The sequence below is a fragment of the Brachycentrus maculatus genome, unplaced genomic scaffold, assembly GCF_059751285.1.
Source record: "Brachycentrus maculatus isolate JH-2025_06_01 unplaced genomic scaffold, ASM5975128v1 h1tg000136l, whole genome shotgun sequence".
Taxonomy (NCBI): domain Eukaryota; kingdom Metazoa; phylum Arthropoda; class Insecta; order Trichoptera; family Brachycentridae; genus Brachycentrus; species Brachycentrus maculatus.
The window spans coordinates 344,454-367,682 of NW_028280889.1; the positions used below are offsets into that span (position 1 = coordinate 344,454).

A 23,229-nucleotide genomic window follows, 5' to 3' on the forward strand; every position below is an offset into this window, starting at 1 on the left:
TTTGTGTTTTTTATTATTTACATACTATTTCTGTAAGCCTAAGCGGCTTATTATTAGAAATAGGTATCAAATTGTGGTAGAGTGGGTTTGAACCGGGTAACTCTGACTCAAGAGTTCGCGACACTAACCATGGGACCACAACCCGAACTGTATGTACAGAAAAGAAATAAGTACATTGGAGGGCTTACTGCTAAAAAGCAATATCTTCCAACCAGCCAAAAACAGACTGGTGATATTGGTCAAAACGTTTGATATAGCTGTTTTTAATATGACAGGATAGTTTTTGAACATTAAAAAAACATAAATTACAAGTTGATGATAATGAGGAAGGCAAAGGAAAAAGGGAGTCAAGGGAAGGATGTAGAGGGAAAAACTAAGGGATGAGGTTCGATGAACAGTGAGGATTCTAATAAAAGATAGTAAATATAACTAACTAACTAACAAACCATCACGCCGCTTCCCCGCTGTGGTAGGCAGAGAGAATAGAGCGCCACACCACTCTGTCCTTGCAAACATTCTTCGCCTCTTCCACGTTCATGCATCTCCTCATACAAACCTGCCAATTGTTACGACTCCTAACCTGACCACTTTCAAGTATTTGGCATACCTGATCGTGCCATGTTTTTCTCGGTCTTCCTCTGCTTCTTTTCCCGATAACATTCGCCACATAAATTTGTTTTACCGTTCTTTCCTCACTCATTCGTTCTACATGTCCAAACCATCTCAACACACCTTTCTTAATTATTCTATATATTCTTTCTTAATTATTCTATATTCTAGTAAATGGGATACTAATGGTGTAAGCGAAGGTACGAAGGAGGAAGGGTGGCAGTCACCTGTCGGCGTCCTCGAGCGCCATGGCCACCGCCTCGTCCCCGTAGGAGTCCAGGTCGAGGGAGTAGAGGCCGGTGAAGATCTCGCGCACGGTCTGCGCGCGCTCCGCGTCCAGGAAGCGCTCCAGCGCGCCCGGCCGCGCCAGCGCCTGCTGCACCTTCTTGGTGCCCGCCAGGTGGTAGTGGATGGACGGGCACTTGATGGCGCTGCGCACATAACATCGCATCACACATTACCATTCTTGCTAAGGTTGTATAATAGTTTTAAAAAATACTGATAATGTCATCACCTTAACCCTTTGAGGACAGAATAAAAAATATTTTACTTAACACATATCGCTCACTCCTTTCAAGAACGTCATAAATCAAAAAACTTGATTTTTCAGGAGAACGTTTTTAAAGTTTATAAATATAGTGTAATGTATTAAACATAAATATCAAGCCACTTATTGAACTTCTTACTGAGCAACAGATCTTTTAGGTAAAACCAGAAGGTTTTTTCTCCATTTAAAAAATATTCAGTACTTATATTTAAATAAATAATTAAACAATACCTAAGATACAGATAACCTATAAATATCCTGACATGTGCACATCGCCACAATAAATACTTTGAAATAAGCTCCAAGACAATGATGCCAACATGAAATCTATACAAGCACTATTTCTGTTACATAGGCAACACATATTGCACTATGGTTTTAACTAGAAACCTGTAGGCACTTAGACAATTTATTTTAAATTTGTGGTTAGCAGCAGTAACCAGTTGTCCTGAAAGGGTTAAGGTGGAGACTGACGGAGTGTTTCGTCGTAACGTAACATTGTAACATCGCTCGCGGCGAGCATGTTACGATATGACGTTATGGCATTGCTGACTGACCGCAATCAGTGGTCGTTTGTGGCCTTGTGCTCAGTGTTGCTATATGGTTTAATATTATTTATATTTTAATGAATTTCTGATGCGGAATGCATGGAAACATGTGTCACAGTAGATTTTAAGAAATATTGGTATCAAGTAAAACTTAGTTAGTTAGTTATATAAAAATATACATGTTTTAACCCTTTCCGGTCCTATGTCGAATGTCATTTGACATTTTTTTCTTCATCAGTTTAGTGTTAAAATACAAGCAAACATATTTTTTCTCACTCATATTAAGTGTAAAATGTAATAATAAGAGACAACATTATATACATTCAAAATAAAAATAATTTTTTAACACAAGTGTAGTTTTATTTAAAAAAATACTTGGATGTATTGTTTAACCCTGTAATGCTGTAAATCTATTGTGGACCTGGTGGAATTTTTAATTTTTTTTTAAGGACCAGAAAGGGTTAATTAATGTTTTACTTAGTTAATATCACTGTTTCTTAAAATCCACTGTGACACGTGTTTCGATGCATTCCGCATCATTTTCAAACACGGTAATGATGCGGAATGCATCTAAACACGTGTCACAGTAGATTTTAAGAAATAGTGGTATTCGTAAAACATTAATTAAAAATGGATAGATTGACTGCCGAATCAATTTATGAAAGCATATTGTATAGTTAGGGCGACTCACTCGGATCTCTCTATGAGCAGCCTGGCGTCCCACTCCGCCTCAGAGGGGTAGTGGAAGGGCTCGTATCCGGCACGGAAGTACACCACCGCTACGGGAACACCGTCCCTGGTATACACACAATTATAACCTCATCTCCGGGTCTTAAATTCAGCTAACCTATCAAGGGTTCTTTATTTAAACACAAGAATATAATAACGCAACTGTATAATGCTTTAACAAAACAATATAACAAAGTTCGTGCACAAGTTGTCATCGTCTTATCAGCCGCGATAGTCCAGCACTCTGGGCGTACTGTAGTAACGGAGCTTCAAACAAACCGCGATAGTCCAGCACTCTGGGCGTACTGTAGTAACGGAGCTTCAAACAAACCGCGATAGTCCAGCACTCTGGGCGTACTGTAGTAACGGAGCTTCAAACAAACCGCGATAGTCCAGCACTCTGGGCGTACTGTAGTAACGGAGCTTCAAACAAACCGCGATAGTCCAGCACTCTGGGCGTACTGTAGTAACGGAGCTTCAAACAAACCGCGATAGTCCAGCACTCTGGGCGTACTGTAGTAACGGAGCTTCAAACAAACCGCGATAGTCCAGCACTCTGGGCGTACTGTAGTAACGGAGCTTCAAACAAACCGCGATAGTCCAGCACTCTGGGCGTACTGTAGTAACGGAGCTTCAAACAAACCGCGATAGTCCAGCACTCTGGGCGTACTGTAGTAACGGAGCTTCAAACAAACCGCGATAGTCCAGCACTCTGGGCGTACTGTAGTAACAGAGCTTCAAACAAACCGCGATAGTCCAGCACTCTGGGCGTACTGTAGTAACGGAGCTTCAAACAAACCGCGATAGTCCAGCACTCTGGGCGTACTGTAGTAACGGAGCTTCAAACAAACCGCGATAGTCCAGCACTCTGAAGCTCCGGGTTATCTGATTTTTAGGTAATCGGAATGGCCTCATATAGGCCGTCCGGTATGGGCTATCCACATGTGTGAAAGAGACGGGACGCAAGAATATTAGAAAAGTATTTGGCGGGTGATAGATCGGTGTATTACAGGGTGTTATATTACTATTGCTTTTAATAAAATTGTAAAAGAAAAACACTTTTTTTTACCACTTGAGTTTATTTTATTATAACGACTAGTTTCGGAAGGTATGCTTCCATATCCAGTCTTAGTATAAACTTATAAACTTATATTTGTGGAGGTCCTCACCTAAAAGCTACATTTCTAATATTGCACAAAAATTTTTTTGAATGCAATCTGTTCTGTTTACTGTATTCTATCGAAATCTTAATTAAATCGCACCAAAACGTAACAATTTTACAAACTAGAATGCCCGATTGCTTAAAATCATCTATAATGGAAATGTAACGTTTTGGTGAGGATGTCGCAGTGCTGACAATATAGAGTGGAACACATCGTAGTCATACAGGAGAAAGTGACCAAGTGCATTTCTTACAAAAACGTGATCATTGACTATTTGATATCTTACTAGCTTAATATTGCCCTAAAAAACATCCCAAAGGATTTGAAACTTGTAAGTATAATATATTGACTTGGTAAAAATGATTAACTGCATTGATGTTTATTTTCTTGTCAAGCAAAAGTGACTTGAATGGCCCTCCTGAACATTTTACCTTTTGTTAGTTGGTCACTTTCTCCTGTATGACTACGATATCAAAATTCCCATATTCATCGTTCACCAATTTTGATGACAATAAACAAAGGTTGACTGAGGGGAGTTACTCACAGGATCATGCGCTTGTCGGCGTCGAGGCGCGCCTCCTGCGCCAGCTGCGTGAGCGTGCGGCGCACCACGCGGATGTCGGTGCGGTGCTGCGCAATGTGGAACTCGTGGAAGCGCTGGTCGCAGATGTTGTACGCCACGTCCTCCACCACGAACAGCAGCAGCGCCGCCGGCGCGCCGTACAGGTCCCACGCGGCCGTCAGGCCCTCGCACAGCCCCGACAGCGCCTTGTTCTCCGGCAGCTGCAATCAGAGGACCAAACAAGCCTGAAGCTCTCGCAACGGGTGATGCAGGCAAATCTCGCTAGCGTGACGCATTAACCTTTCCCTTAAGGTGGAGACTGACCGGAGCATTTCGTCGTAACCTAACACGTTGCGATGCGAGCATTCAGGCAGTCAGTACACCGAGCCGAGAGCTCTATCCATAGTTTCGGATGCTCGGTGATGCTCGCCGCGAGCGATGTTACGACGTTATGTTACGACAAAATGCTCCAGTCAGTCTCCACCTTTACGGTGCTATATTGAAAGCTGTCCCACCGCATTCCCAGATCTGATACAGAAGCATCTAGGCTTCCTGACAGACCTTCTCTTGCAAGGCAATTTTTTTTTACTAAGTTTTATTGAAAATGTGAAACAAAACTGTATCCCGTTTTTACTGTGAATTTAATGTACATTTAAAAGCTTTCAATATCCCTGTCACTGCCAATCTAAATAAATACATTAATTTGAAAAATAAAAAGACTTTGTTTTTTGATCCACTCACATTTTTATTAATAACCGACTAGTTTCGGCAACAACCTGTTGCCCTCTTCAGGGTTTATTTACGACTTATTTATGTTTATTTATTGGAGTCATAAATAAACCCCGAAGAGGGCAACAAGTTGTTGCTGGAACTAGTTGGTTGTTAGTAAAAATGTGAGTGGATCAAAAAACAAAGTTTTTTTTATTTTTTAAAATAATATATCACTATGATCCACAAAGTTAATGCTTTCAATATTCAAAATATAAATAAATACAAGTTTGTAAATCCACCACCAATTTTTCTAGAAGTTACGGTGCTACAACCTTCCACGCGCAACGGTGATATGTATTTTGTGGGCAATACAGTAGGCTTGGCCATGTACTCCGCATGCCTCCCGAGAGCCGCCATCGAGCTTGCCTCCTTTACAAGGCATCAGATTCCCGACCGCTGCTGACAATTCGTCGGCAGCTCTCGTCTGAACTTCTGGACGCGGACCTGACTTAAGAGGATGCAAGGGAGCTGGCGGTCGACAGAAAAGCCTGGAGACAGTTTGTGGGCTCCGTATGCTCCACATAGGGAGCGGATATGGCTTAATAATAATAATCACATACTAATATAAGAGTTTCTGCTTAATAAAAAGCTTCTTTACATCTCACCAATAGATGTCTCTAATGAAGTTCTAGTGATTCATGAACAAGGTTTCTAAATTGGTTCATATATATAGAACTTCCAAGAATTTGAGTAGTGTGGTTGTCAATAATGGGTAGAATTGGTGAATGTTACACGTGTGTAAAGTGATCACTTAAACCAGCCTATGACGGTCGTAAGCCCCGTAAATGCCCAGACTTCCATATTCTTCTTCATCTTTGATGAGATGTCAAAAAATAATATAATAATAATAATATGAAAATGCGATTTTAACAATGTGTACAATGTGTACACATTATACTTTCCGCCTCCGTAGTGTAATGGTCAGCACGCTCGTCTACCGTTCTGGAGGTCTCGGGTTCGATTCCCAGAGGGGGGGTCTAATAAATATAAGTGATTTTTTCACTCTAATATTTATTCAATATTACCCTGGACTAGTACCTGAAGCGAAGGGCTGATCACTTTTCCTTCGTGTGTTAACGATTAAGATAGCACTGTGTTTATATGGTGCAGTGCCCTATGCACCATTGGGGTGCGGATAAGGGTTCGAATGAACGAATGAACAATGTGTACAAGGTACACAACACCAGGAAGGGAGGGTTAAGAGCAGTCCTCATAAGATTTGTTTCTTAGAGAAACTGCCATTTTAGTTGCCCTTCTCTGTACTTTCTCCAACAACTCTGTCTTTTTTGAAATACACAATTCCTTTTGTTACTATTTTGTTGTGTTTCTTTGCACCTCATATTGTCAAATTTAGATTGGATGATAATGGCACAGAAAACTTACATTTTTAATCTTGTCTCCGTGCCCCAGTTGCTGCAGTACGTAGCTGAAAGCAAATCAAAGTGATTAATAAAATGCAATGGAATATTATCAACAATAAATCAATCGCCACGACTAAAAAAAATAATATAGAGTGATTTTAAACTACGAGACTACTTGATAAATCGAACATAAGGTCTGATTTATTTGTCAAATTTAAAATACAACACGGAAAGACACATGGCAGCTGTTATTTCCATAGAAATTTAACAACATGTCAAACAAGGATCTTATACAGAATGTCACAAAATGAATCACCCAATTGGAAAATGTTATAATTTTTACTAATGGTGTCGTATGTCAATCATATTTGACATGTCGCTCACTCCTTTCAAGAACGTCATAAATCAAAAATCGTTAATTTTGAGTTGTGCATGTTTTCGAAATGCCCAAAAAATGTACTTTATCCCAGCAAAAGCGGCATATTTTTAACTTAATATTTACCCGCTACAGGGCAGAAAGTGTTGTTTTTGCATTTTGAAGAAAAGTCATTGTTTAATTATTTTTTTAAATAAACCAAATATTTTTCAAATGTAGAAAAAACCTTCAGGTTTTACCTAAAAATATCTGTTGGACAGTAAAACGATCAAAAAGTGGCTTGATATTTATTTTTAATACATTGTATTATATTTTAAAACTTTAAAAACGTTTTCCTGAAAAATCAAGTTTTTTTATTTATGACATTCTTCAAAGGAGTGAGCGATTTGTGAACTAGACTGCAGTATTTTAGCCATTGATATTCTCATATATGTATGTAGAATAAAATAATGAAATTTTAAAATATTACAATGTACCCATCCATTGTGTAGTGCCCAACGCACCTCGTGTGTGTATTTGCAAAAATTGTAGTTGTGTTAGTGAAAAGCATTGCCAAGCCAAAGGTTATACATAAAAAAAGCAACAACAAAGTAAAAATATAAATACATAGCATAAAAATAATACCACTTTGAAAATTATTAATGTAAACAACACTACTTTCAAGAACTAATCCACTTGTATAGGACCACTTTTGAGTTTGTTAATGTAAATACAAAAGTTTCGAGAACTACACATGCTTTCATCTATCTTTATAGGACCATTTTTGAGTTTTTTAATGTAAACAACACTACTTTCGAGAATGGCACATATTCTCATCCAATTGCATAGAACCACCTTTGAGTTTATTGATGTAAATACGAAAGTTTCGAGAACAACACATGCTCTATTTTTATAAGACCACTTTAGAGATTAATAATACAAACACTTCTAGTTTTGAGAAATAAAGATGTGATCATTTACTTGTATGAGACCACTTTTGAGTTTATTAATATAAACATGACTAGTTTTGAAAACTACAGATGTTCTCATCCATTTTTATAATAACACTTTAGAGATTAATAATGCCAACACTTCTAGTTATGAGAAATAAAGATGTGATTGTATAAGACCACTTTTGAGTTTATTAATATAAACACGACTAGTTTTGAGAATTAAAGATATTCTTATCTACCTGTAGGACTACTTACGAGTTTATTTTAAGTTAACGACTAGTTTCGAAGACTACAAATTTTCTCATCAACAGTTGAAAATACAAACTTCATTTTCATATAACGTAAATACAAGCGCAAATTTCGGAACCATATAAATTAAACCATGGAATATTTCGTGCCCAAATTTTGGCGCCATATAAACTAAATTATGGGATATTTTGTGCCCAAATTATTGAAGCCGTAAAAATTAAATTATAGGATTTTTGTGCCTAAATTTTGGATGCTGTAAAATTTTTACTATTTGAAAGCAGTACAAATTAAATTTATGAGATATTTTGTGCCAATATTTTGAAAGCCGTAAAATTTTTACTATGGGATATTTTGTGCCCTAATTATAGAAGCCGTAAAATTTGATTTTATGAAATATTTTGGGCAAAAATTTTGGATGCCGTAAAATTTTTACTATAGTATATTTTGTTACCAAATACTGGAATCTTTACACATTAATTTATAGGACATTTTTTTACGCCTCTTCCACGTTTATGCATTTCTTCACACACACCCGCCGATTAGTTCGACTCCTGACCCGACCACTCCCAATTATTTGAAGTACTTGATCAAGCCAATTTTCCTCGGACTTCCTCTGCTACTATTTTTAACTGCATTCACCTCATAAATTTGATTTACTGTTCTTTCTACACGCCCGAACCATATCACACACCTTTCTTCATTTTATTGATAATGCATGCACTATTTCCTTACATCACCATTGGAACATCTACCATACATGGTTTTGCCGCACTGAGAGATCGCATTTTGACTGCATTCAGTCTACACTTATCCTCCATGCTTCGCTTCAATAAATTAGGGTTGGAACCAGCACTCCTAGATCAGCTTTCACTGATAGGAAAAAAGATCAATGATAAATCATAAATGATTTGTTAATTTTATTTTCCGTGGTGTGATTCTCACTATCTCCCCGATTTAGACGCTAAATTATATGAAACTTGAGAAAAAAGTAAATGATTTTCGATTTATTGTACGATACTATGAATAATGATACGACGTATGATACATTCATTTATCCAATAGATCTAGCATATTATTTAACCCTCCCTTCCCCGTGTTGTGTACCTTGTACACATTGCTTCTAATAACCACAATATCTCTATATATATATATAATAAATACAAGGCTAAGATTTTAGGTATTCTTCCATTACATATTAACGCATTGATTAAAAAACTAATATAAATAATAATCAGAATTTATCGGGTATATCGGAGTTATTTTGTGAATATCGGAAACAAATTCGGGTATGAACAGCGCGTGAAGAGTGTGCGGGAACCGCGACACTATATTCGCATCTCACTCTTGCGTGAGGAGCTCAAAGCTCAATGTTCTCCGGCAAGCGGCTAGCGGGCTAGCGGCACTCGGCAGTAGCTTTTGGGCTTCCGACAAGAGTGGACGTATGCGACAGTGATAGCAGAAAGATACTCTTATCTGCAAAATGGAGAAGGTATATTTTTAGTCATCTAATACAGTGTTCCGCAAACTTTTTCTTTTCAACGTACACCTACCAAATAAAGGAATTTCAGAGGTGCATATTTACCATATTATGGTAACATATTTAACATATTCGTCCGCCTCCGTAGAGTAATGGTCAGCACGCTCGGCTACCGTTCTGGAGGTCCCGGGTTCGATTCCCAACGGGGGTAAAATAAATAGAAGTGATTTTTTCACTGTCATATTTATTCAATATTATCCTGGACTGGTACCTGAAGCAGAGGGCTGATCACCTTTCCTTCATGTGTAAACGATAAAAGATAACAATGCGTTTATATGACGCAGTGCCCTATGCACCATTGGGGTGCGGATAAGGGTTTTATTATTATTATTTAACATATTATGTTTAATGCCAAATGTGAGCCTACTTAACCGAGCACAGGCAATCAAAATTTGTAGCAATTGTGTTACTTTCACAAAACTAGACGTTGTTTCCGCGGCACACCGACAAGTCACCACGGTACACCAGTGTGCCGCGGCACACACGCGACGGAACAATGGTCTAATATATCTAGGCGTTTTGATTTAACTTAAAATTGTGGATAGATGAATGCTTGAAAGAATTTTTTCATTACTTGTGATTTAATTCGTGGAGTCCAAAAGATTTCTTGCGATTCAACTAGGATACAGGTGGGTACTAGAGTGATTGGTAGTGATTTCGGTGAAGTATGAAGATAAGGTGGACTTGAAATAAAGTGTGATTCATTGCGTGTAATTCCGGATGAATGAGCGATGCATCGGGTATAGAAGTAGAAGACAAGTATGAATGGAGGTAGTGGAGTGTTTTGAGGGAGATTTTGTTAAAGTAATACTTAGTTACTTTAACAAAACTGTACTCCGCATGCCTCCTGAGAGCCTTAATCAAGCTTGCCTCTTTTACAAGGCATCAGGTTCGCGCCGCCCAGGACGACCACTGCTGACAATTCGTCGGCAGTTCTCGTCAGAACTTCGCGACGCGGATCTGACTTGGGAGGATGCAAGGGAGCTGGCAGCCGACAGAAAAGCCTGGAGACAGTTTGTGGACTCCATATGCTCCACCTAGGGAGCGGATATGGTTATTATTATTATTAATACTTAGTTATGAAATGAAATGTAATTCGCGAATATGAGTAACGTGAATTACATTTTGATAAATGTTTGAAATATTTATGCATGAACTTGCAGTATTGTGTGATTCACTTCAAACAGCTTAAAAACAGTCTACATAAATGCGTGATTCACCTCGAATAGTTTTGATACAACTTGCAATAATGTGTGATTCACCTCGAATAGTTTTGATACAACTTGCAATAATGTGTGATTCACCTCAAATAGTTTTCATACAACTTGCAATAATGTGTGATTCACCTTGAATAGTTTTAATACAACTTGCAAGAAAGTGTGATTCACCTCGAATAGTTAAAATGCAACTTGCAATAATGTGTGATTCACCTCGAATAGTTATAATACAACTTGCAAGAATGTGCGATTTAATTCCAATAGTTTATACAACTAGCAAGAATGCGTAATTCAACTCGATTAGTTTCAAAGACAACTTGCGAGAATGTGTGATACATCTCAAATAGTTTAAACAAGACTTGCGACAGTGTGTGATTCATCTCAAACAGTTTAAACACAACTTGCAGTTACGCGTGATTCACATCAAATAGATACTAGGTGCCACAAAAACACAGAGAAAACACAAATAGAATTCCAACCATGCATTAAAAAACGAAATACAACAACATTTAGAATTGAATCAGACGATTGTTTGTATAAAACGTCAATTTCACAAAATCAAACACAGGTGATTGACACATTTGACATCAAGTATTGAATATTGACTCACACCAAACGTTCATGCATTTGACTATAAATTTGGTTTAGAATGTATTATATAAGGGTCTTGTAAACCTTGCGTATGTTAATATAGTTTGGAAATTGAAAGTATTATACCGAAGTCAAAGCATTAGAGAAAATATTGAGATATATATATATATATATATATATATATATATATATATATATATATATATGTGTGTGTGTGTGTGTGTGTGAAATAAATTGAATGCCCCAAGGAGAGCGATGAATTCAGGTTTGTTTAAAAGTGGTATACAGTGGTACAGACTACGATATTCTTCTTCATCTATGTTGAGATAACTTTGTTTTGACATTAGAATTTTTTAGAAACAGCAAAGATACCTAAAGTGTGAGACTTGATTTCATTTACGATTAAGATAACACTGCATCATTCATCATTAATCTCATGACACAGTACATACGAGTTCACAAGAGCCATCTGTGTTGGATTGAGAAAGCATTATTTAGCAGAAACCTTTTTACTTATATGTAAGATTCGAACCCTGGATTATTTTTACATACTGGGAATTCATTCGCAATAATAAATAATCTGGGGTTTGGATCTTGCATACATCCAAATAAAAGTGTCTTTGCTAAATAAAGAGCTTTCTTAATCAAACATAGATGGCTCTAGTGAAGTCACATATCGCTCACTCCTTTCAACAACGTCATATATTTAAAAAAAACTTGATTTTTCAGGAGAATGTTTTTAAAGTTTAAGAATATAATAAAATGTATTAAAAATAAATACTAAGCCACTTATTGAACTTTTTACTGTGCAACAGATGTTTTTAGGTAAAACCTGAATGTTTTTTCTCCATTTCAAAAATATTTAGTATATTTAAAAAAATAATTATACAATAATTTTTCTTCAAAATGCAAAAACAACACTTTCTGCCCTGTAGCGGGTAAATATTAAGTTAAAAATATGCCGCTTTCGCTGGGATATAGTACATTTTCTGGGCATTCTGAAAACATGCACAATTAAAAATTTACGATTTTTGATATATGACGTTGTTGAAAGGAGTGAGCGATATGCAGTGTCATGAGATTAACGATATGTATATAGGAGTTCCAAAAATGTTAGTGGTATAGTTGTCAATCACGGGTAGAATGGTGAATGTTGCGCGTGTGTAAAGTGATCACTTAACCGGCTTATGACAGGTAACAAGCCCTGTGAATACCCAGACTTCTTCATCTATGTTGAGATGTAAAAAAAAACTAATATTCATCTCCCTTGGGGCAGTCCAACACAATATGGCTCAAAATATTAAAAATTAAAATAGGAAAATATTTGCATATAAAAATATTTATAAAAGTATGCACATCAGAATGCTCGTGAAAGCTTAGCAAAAATAAATTAAGAAAAATGAAAAAAAAAAGTTAAAAATATTCCAGGTAATTTTGCGTTAACTTTGTTATTTGAGAGTTCAGACAGAAGAAAAGTTAACGTGACATTACCTGGAAAAAAATCTCATCTGGCCGCAGTTTGCAAAATCTACTTTGTAAAAAAATTGTGAATTTATAGTATTAATAATAAATAATAATAAAACCCTTATCCGCACCCCAATGGTGCATAGGGCACTGCTTCATATGAACACAGTGTTATCTTGATCGTTTACACACAAAGGAAAGGTGATCAGCCCTCCGCTTCAGGTACCAGGATAATATTGAATAAATATTACAGTTAAAAAAATTACTTATATTTACTTGACCCCCCTGGGAATCGAACCCGGGACCTCCAGAACGGTAGCTGAGCGTGCTGACCATTACACTACAGAGGCGGACATTTATAGTATTACTTTAAAAAAAAAATGTTTTTGAATAAAATATTTCTAGTGCTGAATAAAAAATGGCGTAGCAGTGATTTTAGCTCAAGAATGAGTAGAATATTTATTTATTGTTTAAATAATATGACAGGAAGTTGTCTGGATGTGATATTATCTAAGCTTTGTGTAGGGATCCGGTTAGGGTGTATACTAAGTAGACTCAAGTGTATAGTGATTAGACTAGCTATTCGGCTCTAAGTGGGTGTTGACTTTAGCTTGCAAGGTTGTCTCTGAAGTGAAGTGAAGTGTGGTTACCTACGCAGTGAGGGCGAGGGTGTAGTAGTGAGGGGTGTGGAGTCTAGGGCGGGTGTAGTGATAGTGTGGGGTGTGGAGTGTAGCGCATAGCGGTCAGAATATAGACGCGGGTATAATAGGAGTGTGAGGTATGGAGTCTGGCGCGGCAGGCGGTCAGGGTATAGGCGCGGCTGTAGCGAGAGTGTGGGGTTTAGTGAGTGTGAGGCGTGGAGTCTAGCGCGAGTGTGGCAAAGTGTGAGGCATGGAGTCTAGCGCGGGTGTAGTGAGACTGGAGCGTGGAGTCTAGTGAGGGTGTAGCGAGAGTGTGGGGTTTAGTGAGAGTGTGGGGCATGGAGTCTAGCGCGGGTGTGGCGAGAGTGTGGGCGTGGAGTCTAGCGCGGGTGTGGCGATAGTGTGGGCGTGGAATCTAGCGCGGCAGGGTGTACCTATTCAGCGAGGGCACGACTGTGGCAATGCCCCCGAAGCTGGAGGCGATGGTGTTGATCTCTACTTGCTTGATGTGCCCGCCGGCCGCGCTGTGCAGCAGGTAGTCCGACCGCAGCAGACCTGCGCACGTCCGCTGCAACACAACACCACTCTCACTCTCCGGCAGTCCACGGCGCTCAGAGCACTCGCAACTCAGAACATACTGCACCCACTGAGACCACTCGCGTAACGGCCCAGCAATTCAACAAAACCTTACAACTCTGATATTCCAATGATAGTGCAAGTCTGACATTGTCAAAAAAAATATTTATTGTAACTGCAGACAGTTGGTAGGATTACATTTTAAATTTTTGGGTAATATATCCAAAATTAAACAAGGTTTGGATTGAATTCTACTTTTATTTAAATACATATGATAATATGTGATGCGTTTTGTTTTATTTAAGACATTATCAAACACGTGAGTGTTAAACATATTATCATATATATGTAAATAAAAGTAGAATTCAATCCAATAACCTCGTTTAATTTTGGATATACTGCTACAAAAAAAAATTAAATAGCAATCACCAACCTTTATCAATTGTTTAAACTGTTTGATTCATTCCATAAGGACTAAATCGTGGGTATACTGGCAAAAAATGTTAACTCTAAAATCCCTAATTAAAATATAACTCTCGTCCCTCTCCCAGGTATTTATATTTAATGACATGTGAAATTGACACGGAATTTTACAAATACCTGTTTTTTTGTTACTTATTATTGTAAATAAAAAAACCGCTATTAAATTTAGAGTTGAATTTACTTTTAAAACCACACACACACATATATATATATATATATATATATATATATATATATATATATATATATATATATATATATATATATGACATTTCAAACTACTTGGTGTTTTTTGCCAGTACACCCGCTCTAAGTAAAATTTGTGACAATTGTTTCGCCTTGTTAGGGTATTATTAAATTATATTATTTCGAGAAATAAAAAGACTTTGTGTTCTGATCCACTCACATTTTTATTAACCAACTAGTTTCGACAACAACCTGTTGCCCTCTTCAGGGTTACATTTATTACTAATAAATGAAACCCTGAAGTTAGTAATAAATGAAACCCTGAAGAGGGCAACAGTTTGTTGCCGAAACTAGTTGGTTAATAAAAATGTGAGTGGATCAGAACACAAAGTCTTTTTATTTCTCGAAATAATATATCAATATGATCCACAAAGTTAATGCTTTCAATATTCAAAACATATTTTAAATTACTGCCGAAACAATTGTTAAGAATTAAATTTTTTTATTTTTATGTTTAAAAAAAATATTTAGACCTTAGTAGACACTATCAATCAGCGTTTGATTTTAATATTTAAAATTAACTTGAGTATTTTATTATTTAAAAGTAGTTTGGGAAGCTACAGACGCTTCCATCTACAGGGTTAAATATAAAGTAAAGCATTAATAAGGATATATAATTACAACATTTTGAGTGTGTCCAAATACACACTGGTCAAATACATCTGGTCAAATTATAAGCTTAATAATAAAAATGAAAATGGTATTTTCCGGCGTATCTCATGTGTGTGATTATAATCCAGGATTCGGATCTCACATACTAATATAAGAGTTTCTGCTTAGTAAAAAGCTTCTTTACATCTCACCAATAGATGTCTCTAGTGAAGTTCTAGTGATTCGAGAACAAGGTTTCTAAATTGGTTCATATATATAGAACTTCCAAGAATTTGAGTAGTGTGGTTATCAATAATGGGTAGAATTGGTGAATGTTACACGTGTGTAAAATGATCACTTAAACCAGCCTATGACGGTCGTCAGCCCCGTATTTACGGGGCATTTGCCCAGACTTCCATATTCTTCTTCATCTTTGATGAGATGTCAAAAAATAATATAGGATAAATAATTATCTGTTACGATAGAGCTGGGTGGGATTAAAAGTGAGGAATGGGGGGGTACGTTAGGGAGAGATAATGGGAACATGGAAAGGCGAGGAGAGGAATTTTTAAATAATATACAGGTTTTTCACTTCTAACCGGACATTTAACAAATAAAATTGGACATTTCACAAAACAAATTGGACATTATATTGTATTTTATAAAGAAAAGTTTGTATTTTTAAAAGTATATTTATTGTGAATAAATTACTTATATTTATTTTTTACCCCCCTTGGGAATCGAACCCGGGACCTCCAGAACGGTAGCCGAGCGTGCTGACCATTACACTACGGAGGCGGACATTTATTCACTGTAATATTTATTCAATATTACCATGGACTGGTACCTGAAGCGGAGGGCTGATCACCTTTCCTTCATGTGTAAAACGATCATGATAACACTGCGTTTATAAGACACAGTGCCCTATGCACCATTGGGGTGCGGATAAGGGTTTTTATTATTTTATTATATGTATTTATATATATATCGTGGGTGTACTGGCAAAAAACATTAACTCGAAAATATCCAATTTTGACTTAATGATGTATATTATAAAGTTTTCAACATTCTATAAACTGGCAAAATACACTAAGCAGTTTGAAATGTCATATCCTAGTCGTACAGGAGAAAGTGACCAACTAACAAAACGTAAAATGTTCAGGAGGGTCATTTAAGTCACTTTTGCTTGGCAAGAAAATAAACATGAATGCAGTTAGTCATTTTTAACTTAGTCATTTTTAACAAGTCAATATATTATACTTAATAAATAATAATAAAACCCTTATCCGCACCCCAATGGTGCATAGGGCACTGCTTCATATAAACGTAGTGTTATCTTGATCGTTTATACATGAAGGAGAGGTGATCAGCCCTCCGCTTCAGGTACCGGTCCAGGGTAATATTGAATAAATATTACAGTGAAAAAATCACATGTATTTATTTGACCCCCCCTGGGAATCGAAACCCGGGACCTCCAGAACGGTAGCCGAGCGTGCTGACCATTACACTATAGAGGCGGACAAATTAATATTACAGTCTAAAAATCAATAATATTTATTTTCACCCCCCCTGGGAATCGGACCCGGGACCTCCAGCACGGTAGCTAAACACGCTGACCATTACACCACGGAGGCGGACAGATTAATTAATATTGTAAGTTAAAAAATAAACTTTTTCTTCTAATAATAAATAAATATTTTATTGTTTATTATTGAAATGCTTTATTTAATTTTTCCACGGTATATCGTCAGTGTGAATACCTGCCCACTTCTTTTATTCTTTTAAGACTAGCAAATGTGTTACTCGTCAAGTTGGCAAGCCTTCACGGAGCCCTGGTAAGACAAGTTTTCAGATTACATTTTTGATAATAATAATAAAACCCTTATCCGCACCCCAATGGTGCATAGGGCACTGCGTCATATAAACGCAGTGTTATCTTGATCGTTTACACATGAAGGAAAGGTGATCAGCCCTCCGCTTCAGGTACCAGTCCAGGGTAATATTGAATAAATATGACAGTGAAAAAATCACTTCTATTTATTTTACCTCCCTTGGGAATCGAACCCGGGACATCTAGAACGGTAGCCGAGCGTGCTGACCATTACACTACGGAGGCGGACAAATTTGATAATACCATGAATCATTTTGTCCGCCTCCGTCGTGTAATGGTGAGCACGCTCGGCTACCATGCCGGACGTCCCGGGTTCGATTCCCAGGGGGGATCATTTGACCCCCACTCATTTGAATATAAGTTATTTTTTCACTCTAATATTTATTCAATATAACCCTGGACTGGTACCGGGGTGCTTCTAGAAAATTTGGTGACGGATTTACAAACTTGTATTTATTTAGATTGGCAGTGACAGGGATATTGAAAGCTTTTAAATGTAAATTCACAGTAAAATCGGGATACAGTTTTATATTGTTTAATATTTTCAAAAAATTTCGCAACTTAGTTTAAAAAAAAATGGCTTTACAAGAGAAGGTCTGTCAGGAAGCCTAGATGCTTCTGTATCAGATCTGGGCATGCGGTGGGACGGCTTTCAATACCCTGGACTGGTACCTGAAGCAGACGGCTGATCACCTTTCCTTCACGTGTGAACGATCAACATAACACTGCGTTTAAATGATGCAGTGCCCTATGCACCACTGGGATGCGGATAAGGGTTCGAAGAAGATGAAGAAGAATTTGAATCATGAGCACTACTTTAAATATATATTTGAGAAATTCTATCTTTTTTTTTATAAAATACAACGTCAAATTTATTTTGTAAAACGTCTAATTTGATTTGTTAAAAGACCAATTTGATTTATGAGGCGTCCAATTTGAGGTGAAAAATTTGTATTATTTATTAGATTAATGTCATGGCCAATAAAGAGAGCGTCTACCGTAAACCTTATTGTAACTTAATTATAATGTGAACCGGTTTCGGATAAGATAAATTAATATTACACTCTCCTTACCATCCACTGTTTACTTTGTGTAATACCACGTTTTTTAAACACTCATTTGTATAAAAAAACTTATTTTTATACAAATGTCAAATCGTAATAATTTTATTTTTATTTTAATATTTTTAATGTAATAATCTTGTCCGCCTCCGTAGTGTAATGGTCAGCATGCTCGGCTACCGTTCTGGAGGTCCCGGGTTCGATTCCCGGGGGGGGGGGGAGTAAGAAATTCTAAACTGTTTATAAGCATTCAAAAATACAATAAAATAATGCATTAAATAATATTAAAACTTTATGCTTTGTCAAAATTAAGTACTTAGCGTTTTAGGAGTTAAATTCATTTCGAAAATTCGATGTAGATAGCGTCCTATACGCCTGAAAACTAGGCATAATTTATTTTATATATATATATATATATATATATATATATATATATATATATATATATATATATATATATATATATATATATATATATATATATATATATATATATATATATATATATATATATATATATATATTATATATATTTTTTTTTGTTTATTTATATTTGTGGCATATATTTGTGTTTATTTATATTCGTCCGCCTGCGTAGTGTAATGGTCAGCACGCTCGGCTACCGCTCTGGAGGACCCGGGTTCGATTCCCAGGGGGGGTAAAAATAAATATTAGTGATTTTTTCACTGTAATATTTATTCCATATTACCCTGGACTGGTACCTGAAGCGGAGGGCTGATCACCTTTCCTTCATGTGTTAACGATCAAGATAACACTGCTTTTATATGACGCAGTGCCCTATGCACCATTGGGGTGCGGATAAGGGTTTGAATGATTATTTATATTTGTAGATAATGGTCTGTTGAGAATGTACACCAAATATCTCAAAATTGACAAAAATGTAGCTAGAGCACTTTACGTAGGGCACGTCGATTTGATCTGATCAACACGTACAAAATTTTAAATAATATTTTCGACTGTCCCTTGTTATTGCAAATGATAAATATCTACGCCCCAACCAGAAACACGAGAAACCGTCATATATCGCTCACTCCTTTCAAGAACGTCATAAATCAAAAATCGTCAATTTTCAGTTGTGCATGTTTTTGGAATGCCCAGAAAATGTACTATATCCCAGCAAAAGAGGCATATTTTTAACTTAATATTTACCCGCTACAGGGCAGAAATGTTGTTTTTGCATTTTGAAGAAAACGTATTGTTTAATATTTTTAAAAATATATTAAATATTTTTCAAATGGAGAAAAAACCTTCAGATTTTACCTAAAAGATCTGTTGCACAGTAAAATGTTCAATAAGAGGCTTGATATTTATTTTTAATACATTGTGTTATATTTTAAAACATTAAAAACGTTCTCCTGAAAAATCAAGTTTTTTGATTTATGACGTTCTTGAAAGGAGTGAGCGATATTTTATTGTAATACCAGCCGGACAGTGTCTGGATGCAATACTCCTATACACCGAATGCAAAACCTCGGCAATGATTTCGCGGACCATATCCATATCTGGAATATGTCACTTCCTAACTGTAAAGCAAAAATAATTATAATATCTCAGGCTAATGTATAATTCCTTGCTTTATATGTTCATCTTTGTTTAAATGAGTACTTTTCCAACAAATAATATACTTAAAAAGAGAAAACATATCATTTTATATAATAATAATAATAAAACCCTTATCCGCACCCCACTGGTGCATAGGGCACTGTGTCATATAAACGCAGTGTTATCTTGATCGTTTACACATGAAGGAAAGGTGATCAGCCCTCCGCTTCAGGTACCAGTCCATGGTAATATTGAATAAATATGACAGTGAAAAAATCACTTATATTTATTTTACCCCCCTTGGGAATCGAACCCGGGACCTCCAGAACGGTAGCTGAGCGTGCTGACCATTACACTACGGAGGCGGACTCATTTTATACAACATGTAATATATTATGAACAAATAGGCTACGGCCATTGATAAAGAAAAAATTATAATAGTAAAAATAGCCCCTATTTACATTTTCCCTCCATTAAGGTTTTTATTTTCAGTTACTTAAAAAACGTAAGATAGATTCACTGTATGTGAAACGCGATAAGAATAATAGGATACGTGGTATAATAATATCAAGAGTGGTATCAATTTAAGACCAGTGGTATAATATTGCACCGAGGAGGAGTGAGAACTACACCAGTCGGGTTTTGTGGTATTCACATCAAAATACGTTGAAAAATAATTACAGATATAGAAAGTTCAATATTTATATAAATAAGTACATAAATTTAATTATTAAAGAAAAAACATACAAGACCACTTTTTTAATTATTAATGTAAACACGACCAGTTTTGAGAACTACAGATGTTCTCATCAACAGGTGAAAATACAAACTTCATTTCAATATAACGTAAATACAAGAGTTATTTTTATATTTAAATCATCGTGTTATTCCACAATGTCGTCATCTCATCAACAGTTGAAAATACAAATGTATTGGTTAAAATACAAATGATGTTCTCATAAACACCAGTTGATGAGAAAATCTATGGTTCTCGAAACTGGTCGTGTTTACATTAATATATTCAAAATGTGGTCTCATAAAAGTGCTTTATTTTTTATATTTATATCATTGCGTTATTCTGCATTGCTAATGCCAAATATTTTTTTCTTTCACTCTCATATATGTGGCATCATCACCAGGAGAGAGCGAGACAATTAGATTACTCGGCTTTCGCTTGATCCGATTTCCGGCCTCTAGCTTATCGCATGGCCGCCGTCAGTCGCCACTCGGCGATGCGCCGGAAAGGGCACGGAAACTGTGACTCAGGTGGCGGCGAGTTACGAGCTAAGTAATACGATTTCCATACACATACGAATTGGGATCTTTTGGTACCCCGCTTTAGATCGCGTGTAATTTTTGGATAATCAGTACGGGAAAGATTAGTGTATAGTTCGTATAGCTCAAATAATACATGAAGTACAGGGTGGCGCAAAATTAATGACCCTATCGGGAGATGTTCTAATTTTTGCAAAAAGCGTCGTACCTCAATCATATTTGACATTTGTAAATTAGACAGCTGCAGTATACAAACAAATTCACGTAGCGCAAAATCGATCATTCAATTTTGTTTTTTAATAACTTTTTTACTAGATAAAAAATAAAAAAATTGAGTTACGGAAAATGGACCACTGCAATTTTTTCCTGTTAAATGGAAAAAATGAAATCTGTCAAGTGGCTGCCGACAGTGTTGATACAGATTTTATGCCCGTTTTGTCAATTTGTATACTGCAGCTGTCTAGTTCACAAATATCAAATACAATTGATGTACGACACCATTTGCTAAAGTTATAACATGTAGTGATTAATTTTGTGCCACCCTGTAGCTTGTGATAGCTCGTGATATAACATGATAGCAAAACATATTACACAAAGTGGCAAATTGTAATAACGCTGTGTATAAATATAAAGCAGTTACTGCAGTATACATACATACATATTATGGATGTCTTTTTCGGACACATTTCCTATAGAAATATTATGAACGACAAAAAAACTGACACAGTTACATTACTAGACATGGCATTTAGATCATGGGAGTTACTAGTTACGGCATTCAGACCCTGGGAATGACTAGTTACGGCATTCAGACCCTGGAAATTACTAGTAACAGCATTCAGACCCCTGCAAATGACTAGTTATGGCATTCGGACCCTGGGAATGACTGGTTACGGCATTCAGACCTTAGAAATGGCTAGTAACGGCATTCAGACTTGCTAATAACGGAATACAAACTCTGTAAATGACTAAGAAATTAGATATTTCTTACGATACTTAACTACTTTCTGCTCGTGGTTTTTGTAAAAAAAAAAAAACTTAATAACCTAATAAGAATATTTTACTTTTAATTTAAAAAGTTCACATAATTTAAAAGTCCAGTTGAAAAAAACATTACTGCATATATGTTTTATGCTTTTTTTCACATTTTCTTACTTTTTTATACTGCATTATTTTTAAAACGTTATATTTTCAGTGCATATGTTTCATACACTTTTCTCATAGTGATATTTTCTTACTTTGTCAATTTTACTTCATTATTTCTTACTATTTTATATTCCTACATTTACTATTCACTATGTTTGGTAGGTACCTACTTTGAAAAAAAAAGAGCTTTATTTAATACATTATTGTCCGCCTCCGTAGTGTAATGGTCAGCACTCTCGGCTACCATTCTGGAGGTCCTGGGTTCGATTCCCAAGGGGGGTAAAATAAATATAAGTGATTTTTTTCACTGTCATATTTATTCAATATTACCCTGGACTGGTACCTGAAGCGGAGGGCTGATCACCTTTCCTTCATGTGTAAACGATCAAGATAACACTGCGTTTATATGACGCAGTGCCCTATGCACCGTTGGGGTGCGGATAAGGGTTTAATTATTTATTATTATTATTATTTAATACAAAATATTTTGTTTTAATGTTCTTTTGCTCAGAATCGGTACTTACTTTATATATAAAACTATATTATATATATAACTGTCTACGTTTTTATATTAAACGCATCTCTCAGACTAAAAATCAGAAGTCTATTACACTGTTGCATTATTATCCTGGTGCCAATGTTCAAATCAAAACTTAAATGTTAAAAATAAATTAAAATACGTTAACATTTTTTCACCATGGTCATCCTATGGGAGTTGGAAAGTTTATATGCCGTTATAAGGCTATTTACATAAAGGTTGATATTGAAACTATGAATTGATAGTTACGGCATGTAGTAACATAAAGGTTGATATTGAAACTATAAATTGATAGTTACGGCATGTAGTAACATAAAGGTTGGTATTGAAACTATAAATTGATAGTTACGGCTACATAGTAACATAAAGGTTGATATTGAAACTATAAATTGATAGTTACGGCATGTAGTAACATAAAGGTTGATATTGAAACTATAAATTGATAGTTACGGCATGTAGTAACATAAAGGTTGATATTGAAACTATAAATTGATAGTTACGGCATGTAGTAACATAAAGGTTGATAGTTACGGCATGTAGTAACAAAGGTTGATATTGAAAC

The 23,229-nt window shown here is 36.1% G+C and overlaps 1 protein-coding gene across 4 annotated transcripts in view; it reads right to left on the reverse strand.

Annotated features, from left to right (window-relative positions):
• LOC148309205 (glutathione synthetase-like) overlaps positions 1-23,229 on the reverse strand; it is a 47,222-nt gene that overhangs the window by 3,000 nt on the left and 20,993 nt on the right. For 2 of the 4 annotated variants that reach the window (XM_088260516.1, XM_088260515.1), the window contains exons 4-8: positions 13,732-13,865; positions 6,313-6,355; positions 4,141-4,379; positions 2,396-2,500; positions 837-1,040 (exon numbers count right to left, since the gene is read on the reverse strand). In XM_088260516.1, the coding sequence (XP_088116642.1) occupies positions 837-1,040; positions 2,396-2,500; positions 4,141-4,379; positions 6,313-6,355; positions 13,732-13,865 (725 nt within the window). The remainder of the gene's footprint in view (positions 1-836; positions 1,041-2,395; positions 2,501-4,140; positions 4,380-6,312; positions 6,356-13,731; positions 13,866-23,229) is intronic. The other 2 variants (XM_088260514.1, XM_088260513.1) reach the window with 1 other exon arrangement.